General features: G+C 33.2%; 2 protein-coding genes across 2 annotated transcripts; both read right to left on the minus strand.

The window, feature by feature from the left end:
• Positions 1 to 1,711: 1,711 nt before the first annotated feature.
• On the minus strand, positions 1,712 to 3,993 carry LOC132616795 (protein FAR-RED IMPAIRED RESPONSE 1-like). Its single transcript, XM_060331460.1, has 3 exons — positions 3,843 to 3,993; positions 1,924 to 3,805; positions 1,712 to 1,799 (listed from the first exon to the last, which is right to left on the minus strand). The coding sequence occupies exons 1-3, from the start codon at positions 3,991 to 3,993 to the stop codon at positions 1,712 to 1,714; spliced, it is 2,121 nt and encodes a 706-aa protein (XP_060187443.1).
• A 6,891-nt stretch (positions 3,994 to 10,884) lies between these two features.
• On the minus strand, positions 10,885 to 11,886 carry LOC132621937 (ethylene-responsive transcription factor ERF003-like). The gene is made up of 2 exons (XM_060336458.1): positions 11,686 to 11,886; positions 10,885 to 11,599 (listed from the first exon to the last, which is right to left on the minus strand). The coding sequence occupies exons 1-2, from the start codon at positions 11,766 to 11,768 to the stop codon at positions 11,128 to 11,130; spliced, it is 555 nt and encodes a 184-aa protein (XP_060192441.1). The 5' UTR covers positions 11,769 to 11,886; the 3' UTR covers positions 10,885 to 11,127.
• Between the last annotated feature and the right edge of the window lie 11,158 nt (positions 11,887 to 23,044).

A 23,044-nucleotide genomic window follows, 5' to 3' on the forward strand; every position in this document is an offset into this window, starting at 1 on the left:
TATTAAATTTAAAATAATCACGAATTTAAGTGATATTGTTTTTAAAGTTAAGTGACATTGTTTTTAAAGTTAAGTGGCATTATTTTTAAACTTATTACAAATTTAAGTTTTTTCACAGGTGCAAAAACTCTTAAGAACTTAAAACAGGATTCTATAAACCCAAATTCATAAAATATTGATATTGATATTCATAATTAAGAGCATACAAAGTTCAAAGACGTTTCAAACCAAAACGTCTGGTAATGCATTTGCAAAAGCTACGAACAATGGGTCGTCATTAACAACCACAAATTTAACAAATTCATCAGAGCTCCTAAACAATACAAAATCCAGCACATCTCCTTCTTCAAAACCTGCCCCTTCAACGAATTTTTTCCATCCATCCTGGATTCTCCTTCTTTGACCACAGGGTACAATTTTGGTTGTCCATACGACATTGTGATGAACAATCCTAGTGGTAGTGACTCGAGGTGGAATGTATTGAGATACAACCGTTGGCAACCACTGTAAAAAATAATAATTATAAATACATTGTAATTTTAACAAAGAAAAAAATAATGGAAATGTGAGTACTACATCATCCAACGTTGCATAAGATCTACTCAGCCTTATTCTGAAACGGGGTGGGGACAGTGACTCGGATGGACTTGAGTGAAATCGGCCATTTATCAACAAAAATTTTTGGTTTGCAAAACTACTTTGTATTGAAATTTTTTAGGGTAAATAATAAGTTAGTGCTGAATGTTCTTAAATAGGAGTAGTAAATTGGAGTGAGAAGGCACCTTTTCGCCTTTTCATTTTCCCTTCTAAACGTTTTTCAATCCCAAAAATGTTGAATTCCCTCCATTAAGAAAGAATAATTGAATTTTCCGAATTTTAAAATGATATTTTACTACGTTTTCTCAGATTTCTAATAATTTCTATTGAACAAGTAATATGGGAGAATTTATGAAACTATTTTTTTTAAAGACAATTTTTTCAAAATTTTGGCAGAACATTCCCAATTTTGTGATCAAATCACATGTTTGAAGTCAATACAAATAGAAAACTTCTCTTTGTTACGCAATACGTACAAAAACTTGCAATACTAACAAACAAATAATGCATCATCCAGTACATTAACATTTACACTATTTTGAAACACATAATAAAACTTCCAATTGAATCAATACATACAAAAACTTGCAATACTAACAAACAAATAATGCATCACTATTTGAAACAAAAAATAAAACTTCCAATTCAATTAAACGACTGGTTGGTCTGTTTGAACATCACCACCACTACTTCTATTATAACTACCGCCACTTGTACCACCCCCTACACCTCTACCTCTTGTTCTTGCACTCCTACGTGCAGGTCTTGTTGAACTTGTACCACCATTATTATCACCTCCACCGGCATTGTCACCATTGGCATTAGGTCCAGTTCTCGCACTCCCTTGTGCACGCCTTCGTGTACTTGTACCACCATTATTATCAACTGCATTAGCATGATCACATCCATTCTCATTATTTTCATTGGCATTAGGTACACATCTAGCCCTATACCCTGCTCCACCCCCTCGCCTAAAGACGTTTACACGTCCTCCTCTACGTCTGTTAATTGGTGGCCTTCCACGTGGACGAGTCTCTCTTGGGTTTCTTATGTATGTGAAATTATCATCGTCTGAATCATCTCCCCCAACGTCTAGCACCAGCATATCATCATCCTAATCTAAATAGGCAGCCAGTCTGGCTTTCATTACATTTTTAAAGTCTCTAATTTTCACTTCACTATCCAATGCAACATCAGAGACCCTGTCAAACCATTTGTTCAACATATAATATCTTTTGAACTCATCAGTCATGGTTGGGTTGCCACCAGGAAAGTTTCCTCAAGTGTGGACGAACGGCATCTCTTCTCCACCTTTTAATTATATACCTCTCAGGGATTATGTCAATCCGCTTTCTTGACATAACTTCTAGTATATGGCAACACAAAATATAAGTAGATTCAAAGTGTTTGCAATTACATTCCAAATATTCGCCGTTTGTTCTGTATTCCACCAAGAACACAAATATATTGCCATGAAAATCATTCTTATTTGAATAATCTGCAACGTCGAACTTCTCTACACCTTCCACCACTTCAGCATCTTCATGAATGCTCGTTTTACAGTGATACTTTTTCGCTACCTGGTCCATAAAAAGATTATATATTGTACGAGTGTAATGAGTTTGTATTTGTTCCTCCCACAAGAATCTAGAGAAAACTTTTGCTTCTGTATACCTAGAAATAAATTCAGAAGTTAACTCTTTATCAAACTTTGGTCTCAAGGCTATCTCGTATTGCTCAACAAACAGCTTTAGTGTGCTAGAACCACTGATATAGCCATCAAAGAAAGCATGCATACCCTCACACCTTTGTGTGGACAGCATACCAGCCCAAAAATAGTGTTTTAGGTATACAGGAACCCACTTCTCCCTTTCCAAAAACAAATTAGATAACCATCTTCTGTTTTGTAACTCATATATTTGAATAAATGCCTCCCATTTTCCAACAAATTCATCAATAGTAATGCTATCAAAGATTACTGCTTTAAATTCCCTCTTGGCAATTTTAGCATTATGAACTCGCTTTAGCCTGAAAGGCAACTTTGTGAAAATGTGCCAAATACAATACCTGTGGATTGCGTCTGGCATCACCACTCTGATAGCTGCCTTAATACTCTCACATTGGTCTGTCATAATAGCGGTTGGAGCTACACCATTCATGGCTCTAAGCCAAGTAGAGAAGACATATTTGTAAGTGTTAGCATCCTCGCTTGTAATCAAAGCACATCCAAGAAGTATGGACTGCTGGTGCTGATTCACATCAATGAATAAAGCAAACAGCATATGCCATTGATTCACAAGGTAGGTAGTGTCAAAACATATCACATCACAAAATTCAAGATATGCATACTTAGAATGTGTATGAACCCATACACAGTTACGTACCCTGCCAGAATTATCGTGGTCTACTGCATAGAAAAACTCCCTATCCTTAATCTGCATGTCAAGAAAAAACCTGTTTATTGCTTCTGCATCGGTGGAAAAGGTTCTCAACCTCCTCTCCCACAAAATATAGTTTCTGCAGTCCTTGTGGGTACATCCCAAATTCTCAGGACCACCAACTTCAACTTCTAAGAGTCTTATGCTCGTTGAAGGTCTCAAACCTGCAATGTCGTGAGCAACAAGCTGCCTCTTCAAACTCCTGCTCATTTCCCTGTGTGAAGGCATAAATCGTGATAGTCTGGCATCCAACACATGATTATGCTCACTTTCAACCTTAGTGACACGCCATGATGATCCATCAACCATCATAACAGCATTAACACGAGCTTTACATTCAATCCTTTTGCTCGATTTCTTTTGTTTTCCTTTCCTTAACCTATCACAAGCATAGACAACATAATTAACAAAATCACTATGTTTTTTTAACTCTATTTTTTTCACCACACCAAACCCTTTCAATCTGGCGCGCTCTCTGTAAAATGAAAACATTGAATCTTTACTTCCAAATGTCATCCCTTCAAGAGGACCTTGTAAAAATTGTTCATGTGTAAATCTCTCCCCATTCATTCCTCCTCTAGCTTCATCTTCATCTGTCACATCATGCTCAGGTTCATATTCATTCGTCAAAGGATCCTCTTCGTAGTCCTCAAAGTGATCAGGAGTATTTACCTCTTCCTCTACACACACCAAGTTGAGCCCTTCATCTTCGCTGTCCAAGTATGGGTCTGGACCTCCACCATTGAAATCCTCTGAATCTTCATCTTCATCTTCTCCAACATTAGAGAGCAAACAAACGGTCATTACCTTCAATCCCTAAAACATTATTCAAGGTTGCCCTTATATCACCGTCTTCAATGTTGTTAACGACATTTTCACCGTTGTAATCATCAGTTTCACTGTTGTAATCAACGTTTTCACTGTTGTTATTATCAACATTGAAAATGTTTGGGTCCATTTTATGTTTGTGATTTTGGCAAAGGAAGAAGAGAAAAGAGTAAGAGGCAACTGTTGTGGAAGATGAAATAAAATAAAAAAGAGGCACCTGTTGTACGTAGGAAAGACTTTATCCCAGCGAATAGAAGATACTCAGCTCCGCACAACATAGGGATTAGCACACTTTCGGGAAGAATAACGTAAATGTATAACGCCTAAATGTATAAAAACGAGATTGCTCATCTTCTCGAGGTGTTTGAAAAACGGAAAAGTTGAGCATGCCTAAGTGTAATTATGACTTAGTCTTGGAGGGAAAAAAAAATAAAAAATTGTTTAGAGCCATATTCATTAAGGGTAATTAGGACTTTTTAAGTGGGTTGTGCCAAGTTGTGCCATTTCGAGTTGTGCCAAATAGCAGCACCCAAATATTTATTCATACACGAAATTATACCAAATCACTGAATTTAACCTTAATTGTTAAAAATTAAATTGAGAATATACATCACTTAACCATGATCAACTGATAAACAAGTGTCGAAAAACATGTATCTTGCATTAATTGGTTTGATATATATATACCTGGTAAGTTCTCAATGAGAGGATATTGATACAGCTCAAGTATAATATGCATTATGCATAAGCGGTCCAATTATTTTCTTTAAGTTGTTATTTAGTATTCATTTAGTATTAGGTCGAAAGTCAAAGGAAGACAGATTGTTTAAAGAATCATTTTGCGGAATTTCAGTTTATTGTTGAAGTGAGAAAACCAGAAAGGTGTTGGGGGAAGAATGAGCATGCATGGGAACGTACAGTTTGCTGTAAAAGAGTTGGCTGATGGATGAAAATTAATTGTGAAAATTGCCTTGCTCTATGTGCCATCATTAAAGTGTAAATGAGGAAGACGCGTAGAATTAGTTTGCCTGACATTTATCTTCCAGTTGAGTATAGAAGGATAAGTGATGGCTCTTTCGGGATCTCTCTCTTCTTGTTACAAGTCCCCGTTTTGATTCATATAACATTATTTTTTTTATTATTGAGTTTAAAAATAAATAATATATTTTTGAATTTATAATTTTAATTTTTAAATTCTACTTTACATTTAACAAAAAGCTTTAGCTATACAAATACTTACTCCATTCCTTTTACTAAACTTGACACTCTCCTTAATTAAGAAATCATTTATTATGACATTTTTAAATCATAAATTTCAAAAACCTCAGTTTTTTCTTAAACTTGATCGGAAGTTTTTATTTAATTACTTCTTAGAGTATCAGTTTGCTTTGTTAGAAGCGGTTTTCTTGGTTCTGTAGAGTGTTTGTGTTGAGCAGCTTAGGGTCAATAGTACCAGGTACCACAGATTGGACTTGTAAAGCTTCTGTTTTTGTTTTATTTTCAATGTTTTTTTATGTCCAGGCCAGTTTCGCTGGGAGCTTTTTAAGTTTAAGTTATAAACCGAAACAATGAAAAACCGACTTAATTGATTTGATTTCATTCTAACATTTGAAAAATCGACAAGTTTATTTGATCATCGTTTAGAGGATAATCTATTCGAACCGAACCATGAACACCCTACCTCCGGGTCTTCTTCTAGGGTGGTTGAATATCTAAATGAAAATAGTCCGATTATGTTGAAGTGAATGAGACAATTGCTGACACAAATTCAATTTCTAAGGACAATATGGTGGGACCATAATCAGTCTTTTCAGGACAACTCCAGTGCTTTGCCCAGGTCTTTCACAGTGCCAAATTTGGTTTCTTCGGTCCTAGACCAGTCTTGTTGAAAATATAATTTTGAATATTATAAGTTCATGCACTTTGATGTTATCTATGTGGCTTTTAGGATATCTATGTGATTATATGCATAGAATTTAAATGTTATTAGGTGCATGATTTTGTGTTTATAAGATGACCAAGTTCATACTATGAGTGTGAAAGCATTTAGTAGTTTTCTGTCTAGAATTATAGGGCTGCTTATCGGGCGGTTAATTATGTTTAACGGTTCGGCTTATCGGTTATCGGCTTTTATATGTGCTAATCTGCTAGCCAACCGATAAGATATCGGTTGGTTCGGTATCAGATTAGCAATTATTGGGCGGTTAATGGATGGTGTATCGGCTAAATCTCAAAGACAATGAAATATTGATGCAAATTTGAAAAATACTGGAAATGAAAATATTGATGAAATTTATACGAGCTCCAGTGCCCCCAGCCTTAGCAATCATGGTTCTTCCTGTATAAGGAGGACCAAACAAAAGAATCAGCGCCTTAAATGACAAAGTTCAATTAGAACAATTTAGCACTCTTTTTTTAAGCTGAAATTAATTTCAAGTATATTGCAGGAGACTGAATAATGTTTATCTAATGGCAGTTATTACAAGTGAAAAAAATAGTGAATGGGGCTTTAGCATTAGGGTTTACGGTAGATATTTTATATATCTAGGACTAAAAAATAAATATAATAATTCTTAACGGGTTAACGGTTAACCCGATAAGGAAATTGAGTAATCCGCCCCCACACCGATAAACCATTAACTGTAAGATTTTAATCCGTTCACCATCCGTTAATCCGGTAACCCAATACTAAAAAGTCAATAAGCCAATTATGCGGTTGGGTTATTGGTTACGGTTCGATTTTGAACAGCCCTATAGAATTATCCTTTTGCACCTATATATACCCCTTTTGTAATGTTATTATGAAAGAGTGGAGTTTTAATATATAATGAAGTGAGCATAATGTTTCTCTCCCTCTTCAATCCTCTTTGTGCCCTATGATATTATCAGGGACCCATCTTATATTTCCAACAAGTGGTATTAGAGCATTGGTTCGATCCTGAAAGGTGTAAAGGTGAAATTTTGGTAATCTCCATTGAAGGTGTGTCTCCAGGTTTGATGACCTGTTGAGAGGCTGGCTATTTGCAAGAGAAGAGTGGATCCCTTTGGGTTTGTGAAGAGATGAATTAATAACCCATCGAGAAGGTGTGAGCCTTGAAGGACTTCACAAGATAATAAAGAAGACGAGAGAAGTCTTTCGTGAGTTTGTGTTTGCAAAAGCCAAAAGTTGAAGAAAATAGAGATCGAACCGCATGTATCATGTGATTGTTCAGTATGAGCCAATTTTGAAGGAATTGCTAGAAAAGTTGAAGTTATAACGAACAATTTGTGAATGTGGAAAGTTATGCCTAGATCACCTACCTAGATCATGGAAAGATTATGTTTGAAGGCAAATTTGGAAGGCGTACCAAAAGAGGATGTATTGGAAATGAAGCACAAATCATCAAAGAGCGATGAAGGATCGATATGAAAAGAAAATTCAAAATTAAGGGGGAGTGTTGAAAATATAATTTTGAATATTATAAGTTCACGCACTTTGATGTTATCTATGTAGCTTTTAGGATAACAACAATAACAACAACAACAAGCCTAGTATAATCCACCATGTGGGGTCTGGGGAGGGTAGAGTGTACGCAGACCTAACCCCCACCTTGAAAGGTAGGGCGGCTGTTTCCGAAAGACCCTCGGCTCTATGTAGCTTTTAGGATATCTATGTAATTAGATGCATAGAATTTAAATGTTATTAGGTGCATGATTTTGTGTTTATGAGATGACCAAGTTCATAGTATGAGTGTGAAAGCACTTAGTAGTTTTTCTAGAATTATCCTTTAGCACATACATATACCCCTTTTTAATGTTATTATGCAAGAGTGGAGTTCCTCATAATGATATGAAATGAGCATAATGTCTCTCTCTCTTCCATCCTCTTTGTGCCCTATGATATTATCAGGGACCCGCTTTATATTTCCAACAGTCTTCAGTGCATAAAGCGGTAAAAACCCCACGCCAACTATTACCTCAGTCAAAGAATAACTCCGTTGCTGTTATAAGTTGGTTTTATGCGATTTTGAGTTAACCTACTAAAATAGCTGAACATTTTTTGTACTAATTCTTTTGATTTTTTGAATCATTGTGAGGTTTTGGAGTTTTGATGTTCTTTTTAATACATTCTTGCTTCTGATGAAACGTGTTCTTGTCCTTTTCTTCAACCCATAGCTGTGGCATTTCCTCGTCGCATGTCATGTCATTTAAATTCAATGAATGAGAAACAACAAAAGAACGTGCATGCGGAAACAACTCCGTTTGAACCGTATGGTGCCTGCTATAGAAATTGATTAAGCTACATATATTGCTGCAAAAAAAATTTATATCATCAGATCATCTTTATTTGTTATAACAGTTAATATATCTTATTTCTATATTACAAATCTCTTATTTTACGAAGACTTATTACATATAAACATATTTTTAAGTGACTTAACAGTATTTTCTTTTTTTTACAAAACTAATGCATATAATTTAAACTCCAAAAAAAAAAAAAAAAAAAAAAAGTAAAGTGAATGCCATGTGCGGGAAGCCTTAGACAACATGGGGTTTGCACATGTGAGGAGATGGGACTTAGGAGCAGACAACACTTGCCCAATAAACACTGTTCATCAGTCAAAACTCATCACCCCCATCTGCTCCACATATTGTTTGAGTGTCGATTTTTCACCATGCATAAACTCTATGTATCTTGAAAACGAAATGACATAGAGGAATTACATCAAGATTTTCAATATTCAACCAGTTTGGCAAAAGATAATATCAGTTTATCACTGTTTAAACAACCTCTAAATCTTTCAATTAGGATGGTGTCGACGGAAGTGATTAGAAATAGATATTAAAATTAACTATATTAAAACTAACTGAACCTCAAATTAACTAGTGAAGTGCGAATCGCCCGAAATTAAAACCAAGTCTCCATCAACAACTACTGCAAGAAACTGAACATATCTCGCAGGTTGAGGCCACCAACTGGAGCATTGATAATATAAATATGAAAGTCCAACATGAAGGTTCTTGAAACACATCATACAAAAGTAACAATATGTTCAAGAAGGAATATTGAAAAATGAAGTGGAGTGACTATTCTTATTTTGGCTTTTCTATTCCCAACCGTACATGAGAGTTTTTTGGATCTCTATCTTTTTAGTGTTAGTTAAACAACTGTGTCATTGAATTCGATGCTCTTAGAGGATCAAAGTCAAAATGTCACAATCCAAATACAAATGTCATGACCTGAGTTTTAGTAATGGCCCTTTAGTAATTCTTTGGCAGCTATTATCTAGTTACTAGTACATCAATCTTTTTATTCCTTAAAAGACAGAGAAAAAGGAGAAGAACAAGATAGCACATACAAGTCTATGATGCCCATTTAAGTCATAAGAGAATAAAATTATACTCCCCATCATTCGATTTAATTGTTTTAGTACACTTTGGTTCGACAACGTATCTCAACCATTTCGTTAATAAGAAAAGTTCTCCACCACACAGAATTCAACTCAATTATACCCCCTATTACCCTAATATAAGTAAGCAAAATAATTTTAAAACTCCTAATTTGTTCATACTTTAAATGGGGAATTTATCGGGTCAAACCTCCAGATTTTGATTCGTATCTTCAACAAAACTACAAGTTGGAATATATGGATCAGAAAATAGAAAAGCACAAGACTATCTTGGAGTTTTTAGTGTTAAGAAATAAGTAGAGCGTATATAGCCTGTCCATCTCTTTAAACCTTTTAGTATTGTTTTGCCACGTTTCCAACTAATTGCCACAGAATATTTCTTTAACAAACTTATCCCTTATTCCCCTATTATCGTCCTTGCTAAGATTATTTCCCTGATTCCATACAAAGTCAACCAAGAAAAGCGAAGAACCGAGTGTTCCATAGTTGAAGATCTAGTATATACTATTCTATTCTAGTAGTAGTATTCTTTTGCTTGTCCTTTCTTTCTGATTTACTCTTTATGGTCCATATATTAGTTGTTATTACAAATTCTTATTATTGGAAATCAAGAAATATTTGTTACTTTTTCCTTTCAAATTCACCCTTTAACTCCAACTTGTAGTGGAGTGTAAATTAATCAAGAAATTGTCAGTAGAAAATAGTTGAGATCAATACTCTTATGAAATAAAAGTTGTAACATATTTTGTTTTGGAATTGTGCAAAATCTTTGAAAGACAGATAGACTTGAGGTGTAATACGTTAATTTTTAGGCTGGATGACCTAAAGATATCGTGCAACTTAGGTTAGCAAAATAAGGATGCAAAATTGTCGCGATGTGAACTCAACCAAACAGAAGGGACGCGACTTGGAAACGAAAAGGCAAAAGGTGATCTGATGGAGAATCAATAAATATGTTCACTAATAAAGTATTAATATAACAATTTTATTTACACTAACCAGCAATTTATACAAAACCAAACATCATGCGAAGCTGTCTACTACAATCAATTTAATGAAAGCTGGATTATTGCATTAATCTTTAGTTCTGAATTCACCAGATCATCAATTCCAGATAGTCCAAAAAAGAAACAACCAAATTTTGCAGTTAAACATATACAGCCTGCTTGGATGGGGTTAAAAAAAACAGCTTATAAACTGCTTTGGATAAGCTAAGTCAAATTGGCTCAATTAATTTTTTGGATTTATTTTAAGCACAAAATGACTTTAAGCTGGCCAGTCAAACACTCAAAAAAACTAAAAGCAGCTTATAAGCAACTTATAAGTCAATCCAAACGGGCTCATAGTCAAAAAGTAGCTGCTTTCCAAGGAATTTGTGTCGTCTAAATTGCGCCTCTTGTAAAGAAAGTTATTGTGCAGTAGTTTACTATCTATCAGTCCTAAAGCAAGTGAGAAAATGATTTAGCAACTTATAGTAGAAGTTCAGATAATTTGAAGAATATCGGCGTAACTTTATCAGTAGATTTGTAGTAGGTCGCTGTCTGCCTGCTACGAATTACGAACAGTTACTTATTCTTATCTTTTAGGTGAATTAATAGTGTAAAATAGAAAAGTTAAACTCCGTGAGAAAATTATGAGAATTCAATTTTCGTTTCTATACTCTGGAACCTATTCATTCTAACCCGTCTAGGAGTTCGAACAAAAAAAGGTCCAACTAATATTATGGGTACTGAAATGCCTGGAGTAGTTTCATCTTATGCAAGCCACTGAGTACTAACTATACATTAATAACTTGGTACAGAATGAAAAATTAGAGGGAAGAAGTAGGGAAGGATTTCATTACAAGGTAACAGTGTTACATTCGCATTCATGGCCTATTCTTGAAGAACAGAACATAACTCAATTGATCCATAATCTAACAACTCCTCAATCATCTGTTCAATATGGTGATCTTCCAGTGACTTGAATTGTTGTGTACTCTCCGCTTGGCCTTCATTATAACTTACCCGATTCACTGGCATTTCAACACCAATTTGCCCATTTTTTCTACCAATATGGCCAATGTCTCCCCTGTTGGAAGGCGCATATAACTGATTGTCGTCTTGAACTTCTAATTTTGTCGTTCCAGGTCTATTATTTGCCCTGCTAACTGACTTCATTTCGCATCTTTGTAGTTTAGCTATTAAAGCTGAAGATAAATACTTCGTTGATGATGATTGAGAATCACTATCATTAAAAGCAAAATTTGTGCGCGCTCTTGGTCCACACATGAGCCTTGCAGCTTCATCGTATGCTCGTGCAGCATCCTCCGCTGTCTCAAATGTGCCTAACCAAATTCTCGTCTTCCTGTTTAACAAAAATCAATCAATTTTAGTTCAGAAAAAAATTGACGACAGAAACTTCAGCAAAAAGAGAAAGGGTAAGGAAATTACAGTAAAGGATGTCGAATTTCAGAAACCCAAGAACCCCAATGTCGTTGACGGACACCTCGATATCGTTGTTGTGGTCTAGCCATGGAGAATTTGGCAGCTACAAATGTTTGATAAAAAGTGTTTGTGATATGTCTAAGAGAGAAAGAGGAGTCCCCAAAGCAGAGGTGATGCAGGGGATGGAGTTGAAAGGCTTTAAAGGGGTTTATGTAAGCGCTCTTTTCGGCCTTCAGCTGGCAATTGATAAAGGGATTGGGCCCACAAGGCTTTCTATACCTTTCTTTCCTTCCTTCCCAAAACAAAAACAAGAAGGAAATCTAAAGAATTTTAAGTTATGTACTGTACTGATAATATAAAAAATGTCACACTAATGTGTGTAGTTTCTTTTCTTTTCTTTTTTTCTACCTCACCTCTTAGGGAAGATTAGTAATATTCTCACTTACCCTCTAGCATGATGGTAGTCACAAAAAAAAAAAAGTTCTATTTTTCCGTTCAATGGCTATGTCCCAGTGAGCTGGTTCGGTGGGAATGAGGTGGGAAAATTATATTTTATAGCATAAATTTCCTGCTAAATGTTGGTGAAAAAGCCCTTTTTTTCTAGTAGTGTGTGACGCAAACCTTTAACCTACCGATTGATGACGGAGATGCTCAACCATTAGGGCTAGCCTCACTTGTCTATTGGATGTAGTTTAACAAGGGATAAAAGATCGATGAGTTATCATTTTATCAAGTTATCAATTGATAATTATCAAAGAGATTTACTTATAATAATATCATAATGTCTGATCAGGGGGTGCAAATATAGTTAATATCGATAGAGCATAAATCTTAACGGTTATATATAACAACTTACAATACTTTTTAAATGCAAAATTGGAATTATTACAGACAGTTACTTGTTATTGTATATTGTGTTGATTCGATAAGATAAAAGTATATTACTCCTATCGATTAATAAAAAATTAAATCGATAGAGTAGATAGTGCGGACATAATAATACCTATATATTTAAGTAATCAAGTATATTTTGTTGGCGAATGATAGTAGCAAAATATAGAATTTAAAAGAAGAGTAGAAAGAAATGCGAATAGTTGATAGAGTACTCGATACTAAGTAGTAATTACAAGACTAACGTGTTTTGGCAACTAGTCAATTACATATGCATGTGTGTGCATGATTGGCGGTATAAATTCTGATCCTTTAATACAAGTAAAATCCTTAATTTTTGTTACGTGAATTATTGTTTGTTTTTGTTGGTCAGCTTTTGAACGTTATTGCTAAATTATGTAAATGGAGTAATCAATATGTGAATGGATAGCTACGTCTCTCATGAATGATAATGATTTCAAAAAATAGGTGGAGGTACCTTTCTTGAGATTAAAGTTTCCTAACATTACTGGTATATATGGGGGAAAACTTAGGGACTTTTGTAGTCCTCCCAAGAATTTCCAAATTTTTGTAAAACTTTTTAATTAATTATTTTTAGGTCCTAATCTTATTTATTTAAGTTAATTTTTGTTTTTTGTTTTTAAGGACTACCTTTTAAAAGCTATCGAACCTCCTACCTCATTTTTCATGTTTTTTGGTTTTCTGTTTGGTGCTCGATATCCGCATTTGAGCCCAATTAATCCAAATAATTCGCACTGTATCGCGCTCATTCGGGGGAAGCGCTCCCTCCAAAGATTTTTTCCATATTCATGTTCGAACCCCTAATCCCTAATTAAGGGAGGAGGAGCTTCATCTGCTGCACAAGTTAAATTATGTATTTGTCTTAAAAGTTCATTAACTATGTATAGATTATTTATTTAGAACTAAATAACTTCAGAATATTAGGACACATAACTTATAAATGTCAAATTCTGGCTCCGCGTTGATTTGAAGTAAATAATTTCATCAAAATGGAAGTTAAAATATTAAAGGAGTGGAATGAAAATTTTGTTTTCATATATTAAAAATATACTTATATGAAATTTAATTATTACTAACATAATTACCCACTTGTGGGACTACAATGGATATATGGTTGTTGTTGTTGTACATTTATACTAACACAAATTATATTTCTTTAATTAAAATATTTACTTTTATATCTTGAATTTGGGTCCGGGCTTAGCACGGACCTCACATAACTAGTCAGATAATATATAGTGACCTTACGATACCACACAAGAACAATAATACTCGTAGAAGATATACTATAGGTATTTAATTGAGGACAGGATGACATGGGCACATCACATTTACTAAACATATGACATCTGTAATTATCTCTTGTCGTAAGGTCAAGATTTTCATGGCACAAACTACGTACTGGACTGCGTGATTTCTCAAAATATATCTAGTTATATTGCTGTCACTCACTCTCTCTCTCTAGTGTGTAGATCTGCAGCTGCAATTTTTGACCGTCATTTTTCATATGACCACTAGATTACGCAATATAAAGAGTAAAACAAGGATGTTGACATGCATGTTAGGGGAAATCTGTTTCCTCCCAGCTATTCAGGGTTAGGTCATTCCCACATGCATGGATGATGCAAGTTATGTGCCACTTAAAATGGCAACCGTCAATGGCAGTTGTTCTATATATGTTCAAGGTTCGAAAAAAAAAAGCTGGCAAGCAAGATGACATTGACCTCAGTGGCGGAGCCAGGATTTATGTCAAGGGGGTTCAAAAATATAAAGAAACCATAAATGAAGAAGCTAAGGGGGTTCAACGTATACTATATATACATAAAAAATAATTTTCACCTTATATATACAGTGTAATTTTTTGCCGAAGGGGGTTGAACCCCCTCGGCTCTATCTACGTCCGCCACTGATTGACCTGCTACATCATCTTTGCAAATGGCAAGTTGGGTGATTTTGGCCCCTAAAGAGCCAACTCTCAAGCTGTTGCAAAAGGCAATGGTGTAACATTAGAAATATTTAAAAATAATTAAAAAAATAAAATGGTGTAGCATTAATGTGTGTGTATATAAGTAAAAAAGGTGTCAAAAGACATTATAATGTCACGCTTAGAATTCGATATGTAACTAAAATAAAATTTTGAACCGCTTTTGTCATTACAAGATGGTCATAAACTTTAACAAGGAGATTCAACAGTTTCTATATAATAAAAAATAAATAAAAAAATCTCTGTTTGCGCTACATAATTTTTTCGGCTAAGGAGATTCAATTGAAGTAGCCCCTTACTCGCACGTAAATGTACACCTAGTAAGAAGGCTATCGTACCAAATTCTAAGGCGAAGGCTATCGTACCAAATTCTAAGATTTTGTACGCTTATCCGCACGGTGGTTTGCTTTATTTCTCAAGGTAACGAGTTTATTTATTATGAGCACTTATTTGTAATTAGTTACTCATCTTTTAAGCGACTTGATAGTATAACAAATCTTTTACAGTCAGATTAAACTCATAATTTATTTTCTCAAGTCTTATTGATCTTTCCGTAAATGAAAGGAAATTTAAAAGACCATTAAAACTTTAAGAGAAGCGTGGAAAGATTCTATTGGAACAACTGGCATTCCGTCCCTAAAATTCAGAGATCAGCAAGGTAAACCAAACATCATTTAGTGGATGTCTGCTCCAAAGGATTAAATGCATGTTTTGAAGCTAATCATTGTTGGCTTCAGTGGGACTCAAATGATCATTTGTGTCTTTCCACTTTTACAAATTGCAAGAAGTTAGCAAAGATGGGGTATTCATGCTCCCATAGTCTCAACTAAAATGTAGCATCCAAAACTAATCTGGTTGGAACGAGGTGCCCAACTTTCTTTCCTATGATTAATCTAGCACGAGCAATTTTAGATTCAACAAAAGGGGCTGAGGCATTCAATTGGTAATCATAGATTCTATATTTCCTTGGGTAGAAAATGATTTGCGTTATGTTTTATTAGGTCTTTCTTGGGTATGAAAAAAAAAATCTTTCTTTTAAAATCTTTTGACAATCCCAAGGCAGACATAAGAAAACATATTTCACTATTTTATACTCATGTTCCAATAAATATTATATTGGATTAAATTTATATAGACAGTATATAAACAATTTTACCCAATGCTAACTTAGCATGTTATCGCAGGTTTCTTACCTTAATTTCAAGGTAAGCTAGTTAATACTCTACCTATTACGGACATCATATATGCTTGGTATTTCCTTAGTCCCAATTAATATGATACTCTTTCTTTTTTAATTAGTTTAAAAAGGAATGACATTTTTTTTACATTTAATTTAGTAATAATAAAACTTTAGAATACTCATTTCCCCGTTAATGAGATGATTTATAGTCACATAAATAGCTATGTCTTAATTTAGATCACAAGTTTCGAAAATCCTCGATCTGATCCTTTAATTCTTAAACTCTGCACTCAATCAAACACCATCAAATTATGGGGTTATCTTCTAGTTGATCTCACTATCAATAACTATTACTATGTGGTTCATTGCTTACCTTAATTAGTTTTACTCTCGTAGTCCTAATATTCTAGAAATTACTGAACCTTTGTTAATAGGAGTAGTAAAAGATGCCATAAAAGGCCAGCATAAACCGGAAATGGTGTGGGTAAAGTAGTTTAATGATGAATGTGAAGTTTTACACAGGCAAAATGATGCAACTCATGCACAAATTTTCATGATGGGGTTCCCAACTAGTGCGAACTTTCCTCATGGTCTCTGTCTATTTGCCTCAAATGTGTGTCCAAACCTTTCAACTCCAAAATATTTGCCAAATCTTCATGTGATAATGATATATCACAGGGGTTACCACATTTTAAAATTTTGAAATATTCACCTTATTCACTTTTTAAAATTTTTATATTTAATTTATAAGGTGTTAAATAGCTATTATCTCTTGAGCTATAGTCACTAAAAAAAAATAGAATTAGCTACAAATTCCTTGTTAATTCGTGCTAAATTGCTCGTAGCGAGCAAATTTTTTTGATAATCCGCCGCTAAATAGAATTAGCAACAGATTTGATGTTTAGCTACAAATTTGTTCATCGATAATTTCCTTTTTTTTAGTAGTGAATATTTCCTAGTTAAAACTTCTCTGGGTTGCTAAGGGGTGTGTGTTAGCTAAAAATTAGGCAAAAAATAATAGCTACTTGGTAGTTTTCTTTTATTTTATCTTATTTAATTTTTTTGTTATTTTTTCTTGTTTAGTTTTCATGATTTCTTTTTTCTTCTTCATAACTCTATAACTTTGCTGATAATAGTAAACGAAATTGAAATCCACAACTTTAAAATAGAAGCAACATGACCAAAAAGAAAATAATTTAAAAAAAAACACACACAATACGATTATAAACCATGCATGAAAGCATCAAAATAAGTAATAGTTACTTTAGAAATTACCTGATTATGTAAATATAATCTACATTGTTCATGCACAGAACTTGACTCTTTTCTAAAAAGTAAAATCAGTAAATAGTTTTTCCTTATGAACTCTGGAAAGATGCACATTTCACGACTAGTTTACATTATGGAGTCGCGAAAGTTGAATTTAGTCGTAAACACTAGTTAGCGAAGTTGTAAAATTTTAAAACCTCACTATATCATCTTCTCACACTAGTTATTTCATCATTATATCATCTTCTCACATAATTAATCTGGGAAGTCAGATATGTTTCAATTAAGTAAAAGACTTAAATTAATTTGAAGTTTTGAACCGGTTACCTTATACAATAAACTTTGAACACTAAAATATGAAGATTGAATCTGCATATTTTCTCAACATATATAGGGCGGAGGTGGAAGACTGAAAAGCCTAAAATGGAATTATTCGACACCTATAGAGAAAAAGGTAAAGATTGCGCGTGCTTGGGAAAATCAAAAAAGATAAGATCAAAAAAATACCCATCATATGTTCCTGTCTTCACATTTACTCAAACTAAAGTTTCCCTTTAGAATAAAAGGGTTGATCCTCCTCGTTAAAATACATAGAAAGATATGCTAATTAACCTAGAATGTAAATAAATGATTATTAAGTGATTATCAATGATAATATTCTCTCTGTCCTTTGACGAAACTTGCTAGGGTTGTGTAACCAAATTGAAATTTCTAGATGGTGACAAGGCGAATCCTCAAAAGAAAACCACACTTGTTATGCAGTTGTGCTATATATTAACATTCCTAGGGAAATCATGACTCGGTTATGTCCGAGATTGCATTCATAATATTCGATAACCTACACCCTAAAGGCCTAAACCTATTACAAAGGAGCATACAAAATGCTATGGTCAAATCAAATAATTAGGAGTTGCAGAATTGTTCTCTTATAAAGCTAAAGAAACGAGTTTGCCGCTTGATAATATAATTTTAGTGTAAAATTACTTTGACTTATCACAAGCAACGGTAAGCACTACTTGTCAATTATCTCCTAAAAACTTTTGATAAATCTTTGCGGCCAAACTAGTACATACTGCTTACTAAATTTTGTTTATAAGAAGTTTGTAATAAGCCCTAAAGAGTCGATATTTGGAAATAGCCATTCACTTGTGCTTGCATAATTCGTTACACTTTTATATGAGTTGAGGCTTAGCTCGTTGGTTACTTTGGTAACTAGACAGCGTGCAGCACGGGCCCAACACTTTGGATTATAGTGTATCTATGTGTATGTAGTTGTGTTTGGGTAGTGATAATATATATATATATATATATATATATATATATATATATATATATTATATTGCTAATAAACACACATAAGTTTGCACTATTTTTATGCATATATAATATTATGTTCAAAACATGATTAATATAACATTATAGTTTGTGCTCCGTATCCAAAACTTTATTATTTTAATATTTGCTACGAATACAAAGTTGGCAAAAATTTATTAATACTTTTTACAAGAGAAGACTTGCTTAAAAGAAAACTATTTTCCTTTCTTTGAGATAAAACAATAGCAATATTTAAGCATCAATTGATACTTTGAGTTTTAATTTGATTAATTTAAAGGTGTAAAATATTCTATTGTTAATCTATGTAGATTGGACCTAAAAAATACTTATTATTTTTTATCAAATTTTGATTTGGACAATTGTAATTCAAATTATTAAAATAATTTACATGTTTAAAACGAAACAAAGTGATTTTCTATTTAAACGAAGAACTACTATTTTTTAATTTTTGGTAAATATTCTTGGTTTAGATCATTTTACTTGTTATGTTATCTTTTGCATGATTTTTTAAGGAAACGTCAATTAGAATTAAAATTTAACTAATTTACCTTATTAATTACTTGATCTCCATTTAATATTATTTTTTCTTTTACGACATTAATCTTTTTTCACATTTATTAAAGTAAGAAAAAAAATGAAAAAGTAATTAAATTATATCTTATTTTAAAATATAAATTAAGTTAACTAGCCCAAGCTAATTTGCCAACTACTGTACAACTCCACACAGCTAACTCCTATGTACGTACAAGCACAACTGGTTAATGCACTGTGGTGCAATTGGTCAATTCCTTCACAGTATGGTGATAGGATTTGTACAAAGGGATCACTCGTTTTAACACACGTACTCAATGAAGAGGAGGTTTATGATGTGAAAGGCGTCGCTGGTTGAAAATTATAAGTAGAAAAAAGTTATAATTCATGCCACACCAAATTTACGTGTGTCAGGACTAGAGGTGGCAAAATGGGTAAAAAATATGGTTATTCGTCCGATTCAACCCATTTTAAATGGGTTGGATTTAATATGGGTCCAATATGAGTCAACCCATACTATCCACTTAAAATATGGGTAAATTAATAGGTAAAATGGATAAAACCCACAACATATAGTGTGTTTGGTATGGAGGAATTGTTTTCTAATTTTTCCATATTTGGTTGGTCAAAATATTTTGAAAAATATTTTCTCTAGGAAAACAAGTTCCTTAACCACCCCCTCCTTACCCCCCCCCCACCCCCCACCCCTATACCCTCACTGCCCTCGCCCTACCCCACCACTTAACCACCCCCTCCTACCCCCCACTACCTCGCTCCCCACCCCTACCCCTATCACCACCTACCCCAACCCCTACCTCTCACCTCCCTACCACCACCCCCTATCTCTCAACTTTGCAAAACTACACATTTTGTGAAAGTAGTGACTTTCAAAAATAGCAACTTTACAAAAGTAATCACATTACAAAAGTAACCGCTTTTTCAGAATATTACTTGCGAAAAGTAGCTACTTTTCAAAAATAGTCATTTTGCAAAAGTAGTCACTTAAGAAAATAGTCATTTTGCAAAAATAGTCACTTAAGAAAATAGCCACTTTGTGAAAGTAGATAATTTTTAAAAATAGTCACTTTTTGAAAGTAGTAATTTTCATGAATAGTCATTTTATGAAAGTACTTACTTTAAAAACTTACTACTTTGCAAAAGTAGCCATTTTTTAAAATAGCTTCTTTGTGAAAGTATTAAAATAATCATTTTTGCAATGTGTCATTTCTAAGATAGTAGTCACTTTTGTAAAGTAGCCATTTTTTTAAAGTGACACAAAAATGGCTACTTTTGTAAAGTGGCCATTTTAAAAAAATGACAAAAAAAGTTGCTATTTTTACAAATTTGCATTTTCGGTCATTTTGCAAGAAATATATTTTTGCAAAAATAATTATTTTTATGTCACTTTTAAAAAATGGTCAATTTACAAAAATAGCCATTTTTGTGTCACTTTTAAAAAATGGCTAATTTAAAAACATAGTCACTTTTTGGGGTCGTCTTCAAAGTGCAAAGTAGTCATATATGAAATAGACGCTTTAGGAGGGGGGTGGGTGAGGGTTGGGTGGAGCGGTGGTGTGGGATGGGGTGGAGTTGGGGTGGGTAGGTGAAGATGAAGTGCGTTCGAGGGTGGTCGTTGGGTGGGGTTGGGATTTGGTTGGGGAGTGGGTGGTGGGGGTTGGGGTTGGGTGGATAGTTTCCAAAAAAGATTTTCTTTGAGGTCGTGTCATTGGAAAGGTTCGTAGTTCTATTCTTCCCAAAAATGTTGAGCAACTATGTACTGGATTTGTGAACAAAATGGTAAATTAATCTTCTTCATATTGGCTACATGAAGCCAACATCTTTGAAGTAGCTTTGGATAATATGGATATTCATATTATCCGTCGGATAACCCATTTTTTAACTGTGTTAAATATGGGCGGGTTGGGTAATTGATCCGTTTTTTATCAACCCATTTTCAACCCGACCCATATTCGACTCGACCCGCCCATTTGCCACCCCTAATCAGGACTTTATTTTCTTTCTGTTCCGTTTGAATTCTTCATTTTAACTTTTCCCTTTTCACCTAACTATGAACTAGCACATGGATTGGAAGAATTTAACTCCATTATAGTTGTCACGTTTTTATATATCAATACTAGTTTCATGTGGCCGTGATAAGTCCGGGCCTGAACTCTTAACATTTTAACTTTCATTGTTTTTTTAGCTTTCATTGTTAGTTTTACTTCAATTCAGATGCAGAGCCATGATTTAAAGTTTATGCGTTCTGAATTTTAATTTTTAAAGTTATTTGGTGCTAAATTAATAATCTATAGACAAATACAAAGTTTGTGAACCAAAACTACCGGATTAGATTGAAACCGTCACGGACACTCTAGCTCCGCCCTTCTTCAAAGTCATTTTGCCCTTATATAATAATATATATTTTATTTTACCTGTATTAACAAAACTCATGTTTCATCTTCTAGAATCATCGAACATGAAAAAAATTCAATAACTTCAAATCACTACAATATTTACAACCTTAGTTTAGAATATTTACACAAATTAGTCTAATGATCCTATAATTAGTAAATAATAATTATAGTACATTAATAATATAAAGGATTTTAAAACTATATTTGAAAATAATATTAGGACAGATCTTTATAAGAACATATGAACCCAATAAAGAAGCAAAATATTGAAAGTTTAAGGATAAAATATATTACAATATCTCATAAATGCTTTAGTTGTAAAAAAAGATTGACTCCAAAATTGTCAAAATTTTACCAAAACATATAAGGACAAATAATATATTCTCTACATCCCAAAATATAAAGACAATTCAACTAATTTCGAAGCTAAATTAAGTTAGATTAATTCAATATTTTAAAATTAAAATTTAGATATTAAAAAAATATACAGAAAATACTATAAATTGCAATTCTCCAATCAATATAATGTAAAGATTCTTAAAATATTTGTTAAAATTTATATAATTTGACTCTCAAAAAGTGAAATGTGACAAATATTTTGAGATAAAAGGAGAAAAAAGAAATTAACCAAAAGTTACTATATATATATATATAATATTGACCAATTACCAAAGCCCATCACCTGACACCAATTATAATGGCCCGGTGAATGGTCTTAAAAATTGAATGAGGGCAAAATGAGAATAAGGACAAAAGACAAAGCCACGTGTAGAAGTCTTATAGGATCAAAATTGAACGTGGGGACTACAAAATTCTTTGGTTCTCCCTCATTACATATACTGGTTTCATGAAACTCAAATATAAAAATAAATATTTTAATTAAAGAAAAATATAATTTATGTTAGTAATAATTAAATTTAAAATAAATATATTTTCAATATATAAAAGAAAAACTTTCATTTCATTCGTTTAATATCTTAACTTTCATTTTGATAAACTTATTTATTTCAAATCAGATGGGAAGCCAGAATTTGAAGTTTATAAGTTCTGAATCCTATTTATTTTTAAAATTAGTTCTAAATTAATAATCATACATATTTGATGAACTTTTAAGACAAATACAGAATTTGAACCAAAGCGCTACTGAATTCGATCAAACCCGTAGCTGACACTCTAACTCCGCCCTGCGTCAAACTCATTTTGTGTTTAAAAGATTAATTTTAGTTAACCAAACAAGAGATTTTAAAGATAAACTGATCTTGACTGATAACATTGTCTTCATTTTCAACACTATATGACACCATTTAATAATTTTTTAAGACTATCTGAAAATTGTTCTAGTACAAATCTTTGTAAACACACGTGAGTTCATTAAAATATAAATATAAAGTAAAAGAAATTGCTACATGTAACTAAAAATGTAACGACCCGTTTGGTCGTTCAGCACTTTGGACTCTTTTTCGTTAAAATACTTTTTCCGTAGCCTTAAATGGTATTCTTAACTTATAGGGAAAGGGGCACGGTTATATAATTGATGGGTAATTTTTGGATTCATTAATTTCTAGAAAACATGTCCCTTAACATTAATTATGGTATTAGTATTGGGTGGAAATGCACTTAATTAGTAATTTATTTTCCACTTCTGTTGGTGCTTAGCCGTATAATACTAGGATACAAAGTTAGTGGTTCAATCAATTTAAGGAATTAAGTGGAAGGTTGATGTTGCCAGGAATGAGTGAA

Source organism: Lycium barbarum, chromosome 1, assembly GCF_019175385.1.
Source record: "Lycium barbarum isolate Lr01 chromosome 1, ASM1917538v2, whole genome shotgun sequence".
Lineage (NCBI taxonomy): Eukaryota > Viridiplantae > Streptophyta > Magnoliopsida > Solanales > Solanaceae > Lycium > Lycium barbarum.

Excerpts from the sequence above, each read along its gene's own strand:
- LOC132616795 (XM_060331460.1), bottom strand. The coding sequence starts at position 3,993 with ATGGACCCAAACATTTTCAATGTTGATAATAACAACAGTGAAAACGTT. Across the intron at positions 3,806-3,842 it reads TAATGTTTTAGGGATTGAAG|ATGAAGATGAAGATTCAGAG; the intron begins GTAATGACCGTT and ends ATGTTGGAGAAG. Across the intron at positions 1,800-1,923 it reads ATTGACATAATCCCTGAGAG|GGTCTCTGATGTTGCATTGG; the intron begins GTATATAATTAA and ends ATGGTTTGACAG.
- LOC132621937 (XM_060336458.1), bottom strand. The coding sequence starts at position 11,768 with ATGGCTAGACCACAACAACGATATCGAGGTGTCCGTCAACGACATTGG. Across the intron at positions 11,600-11,685 it reads GAAATTCGACATCCTTTACT|GAAGACGAGAATTTGGTTAG; the intron begins GTAATTTCCTTA and ends TTTGTTAAACAG.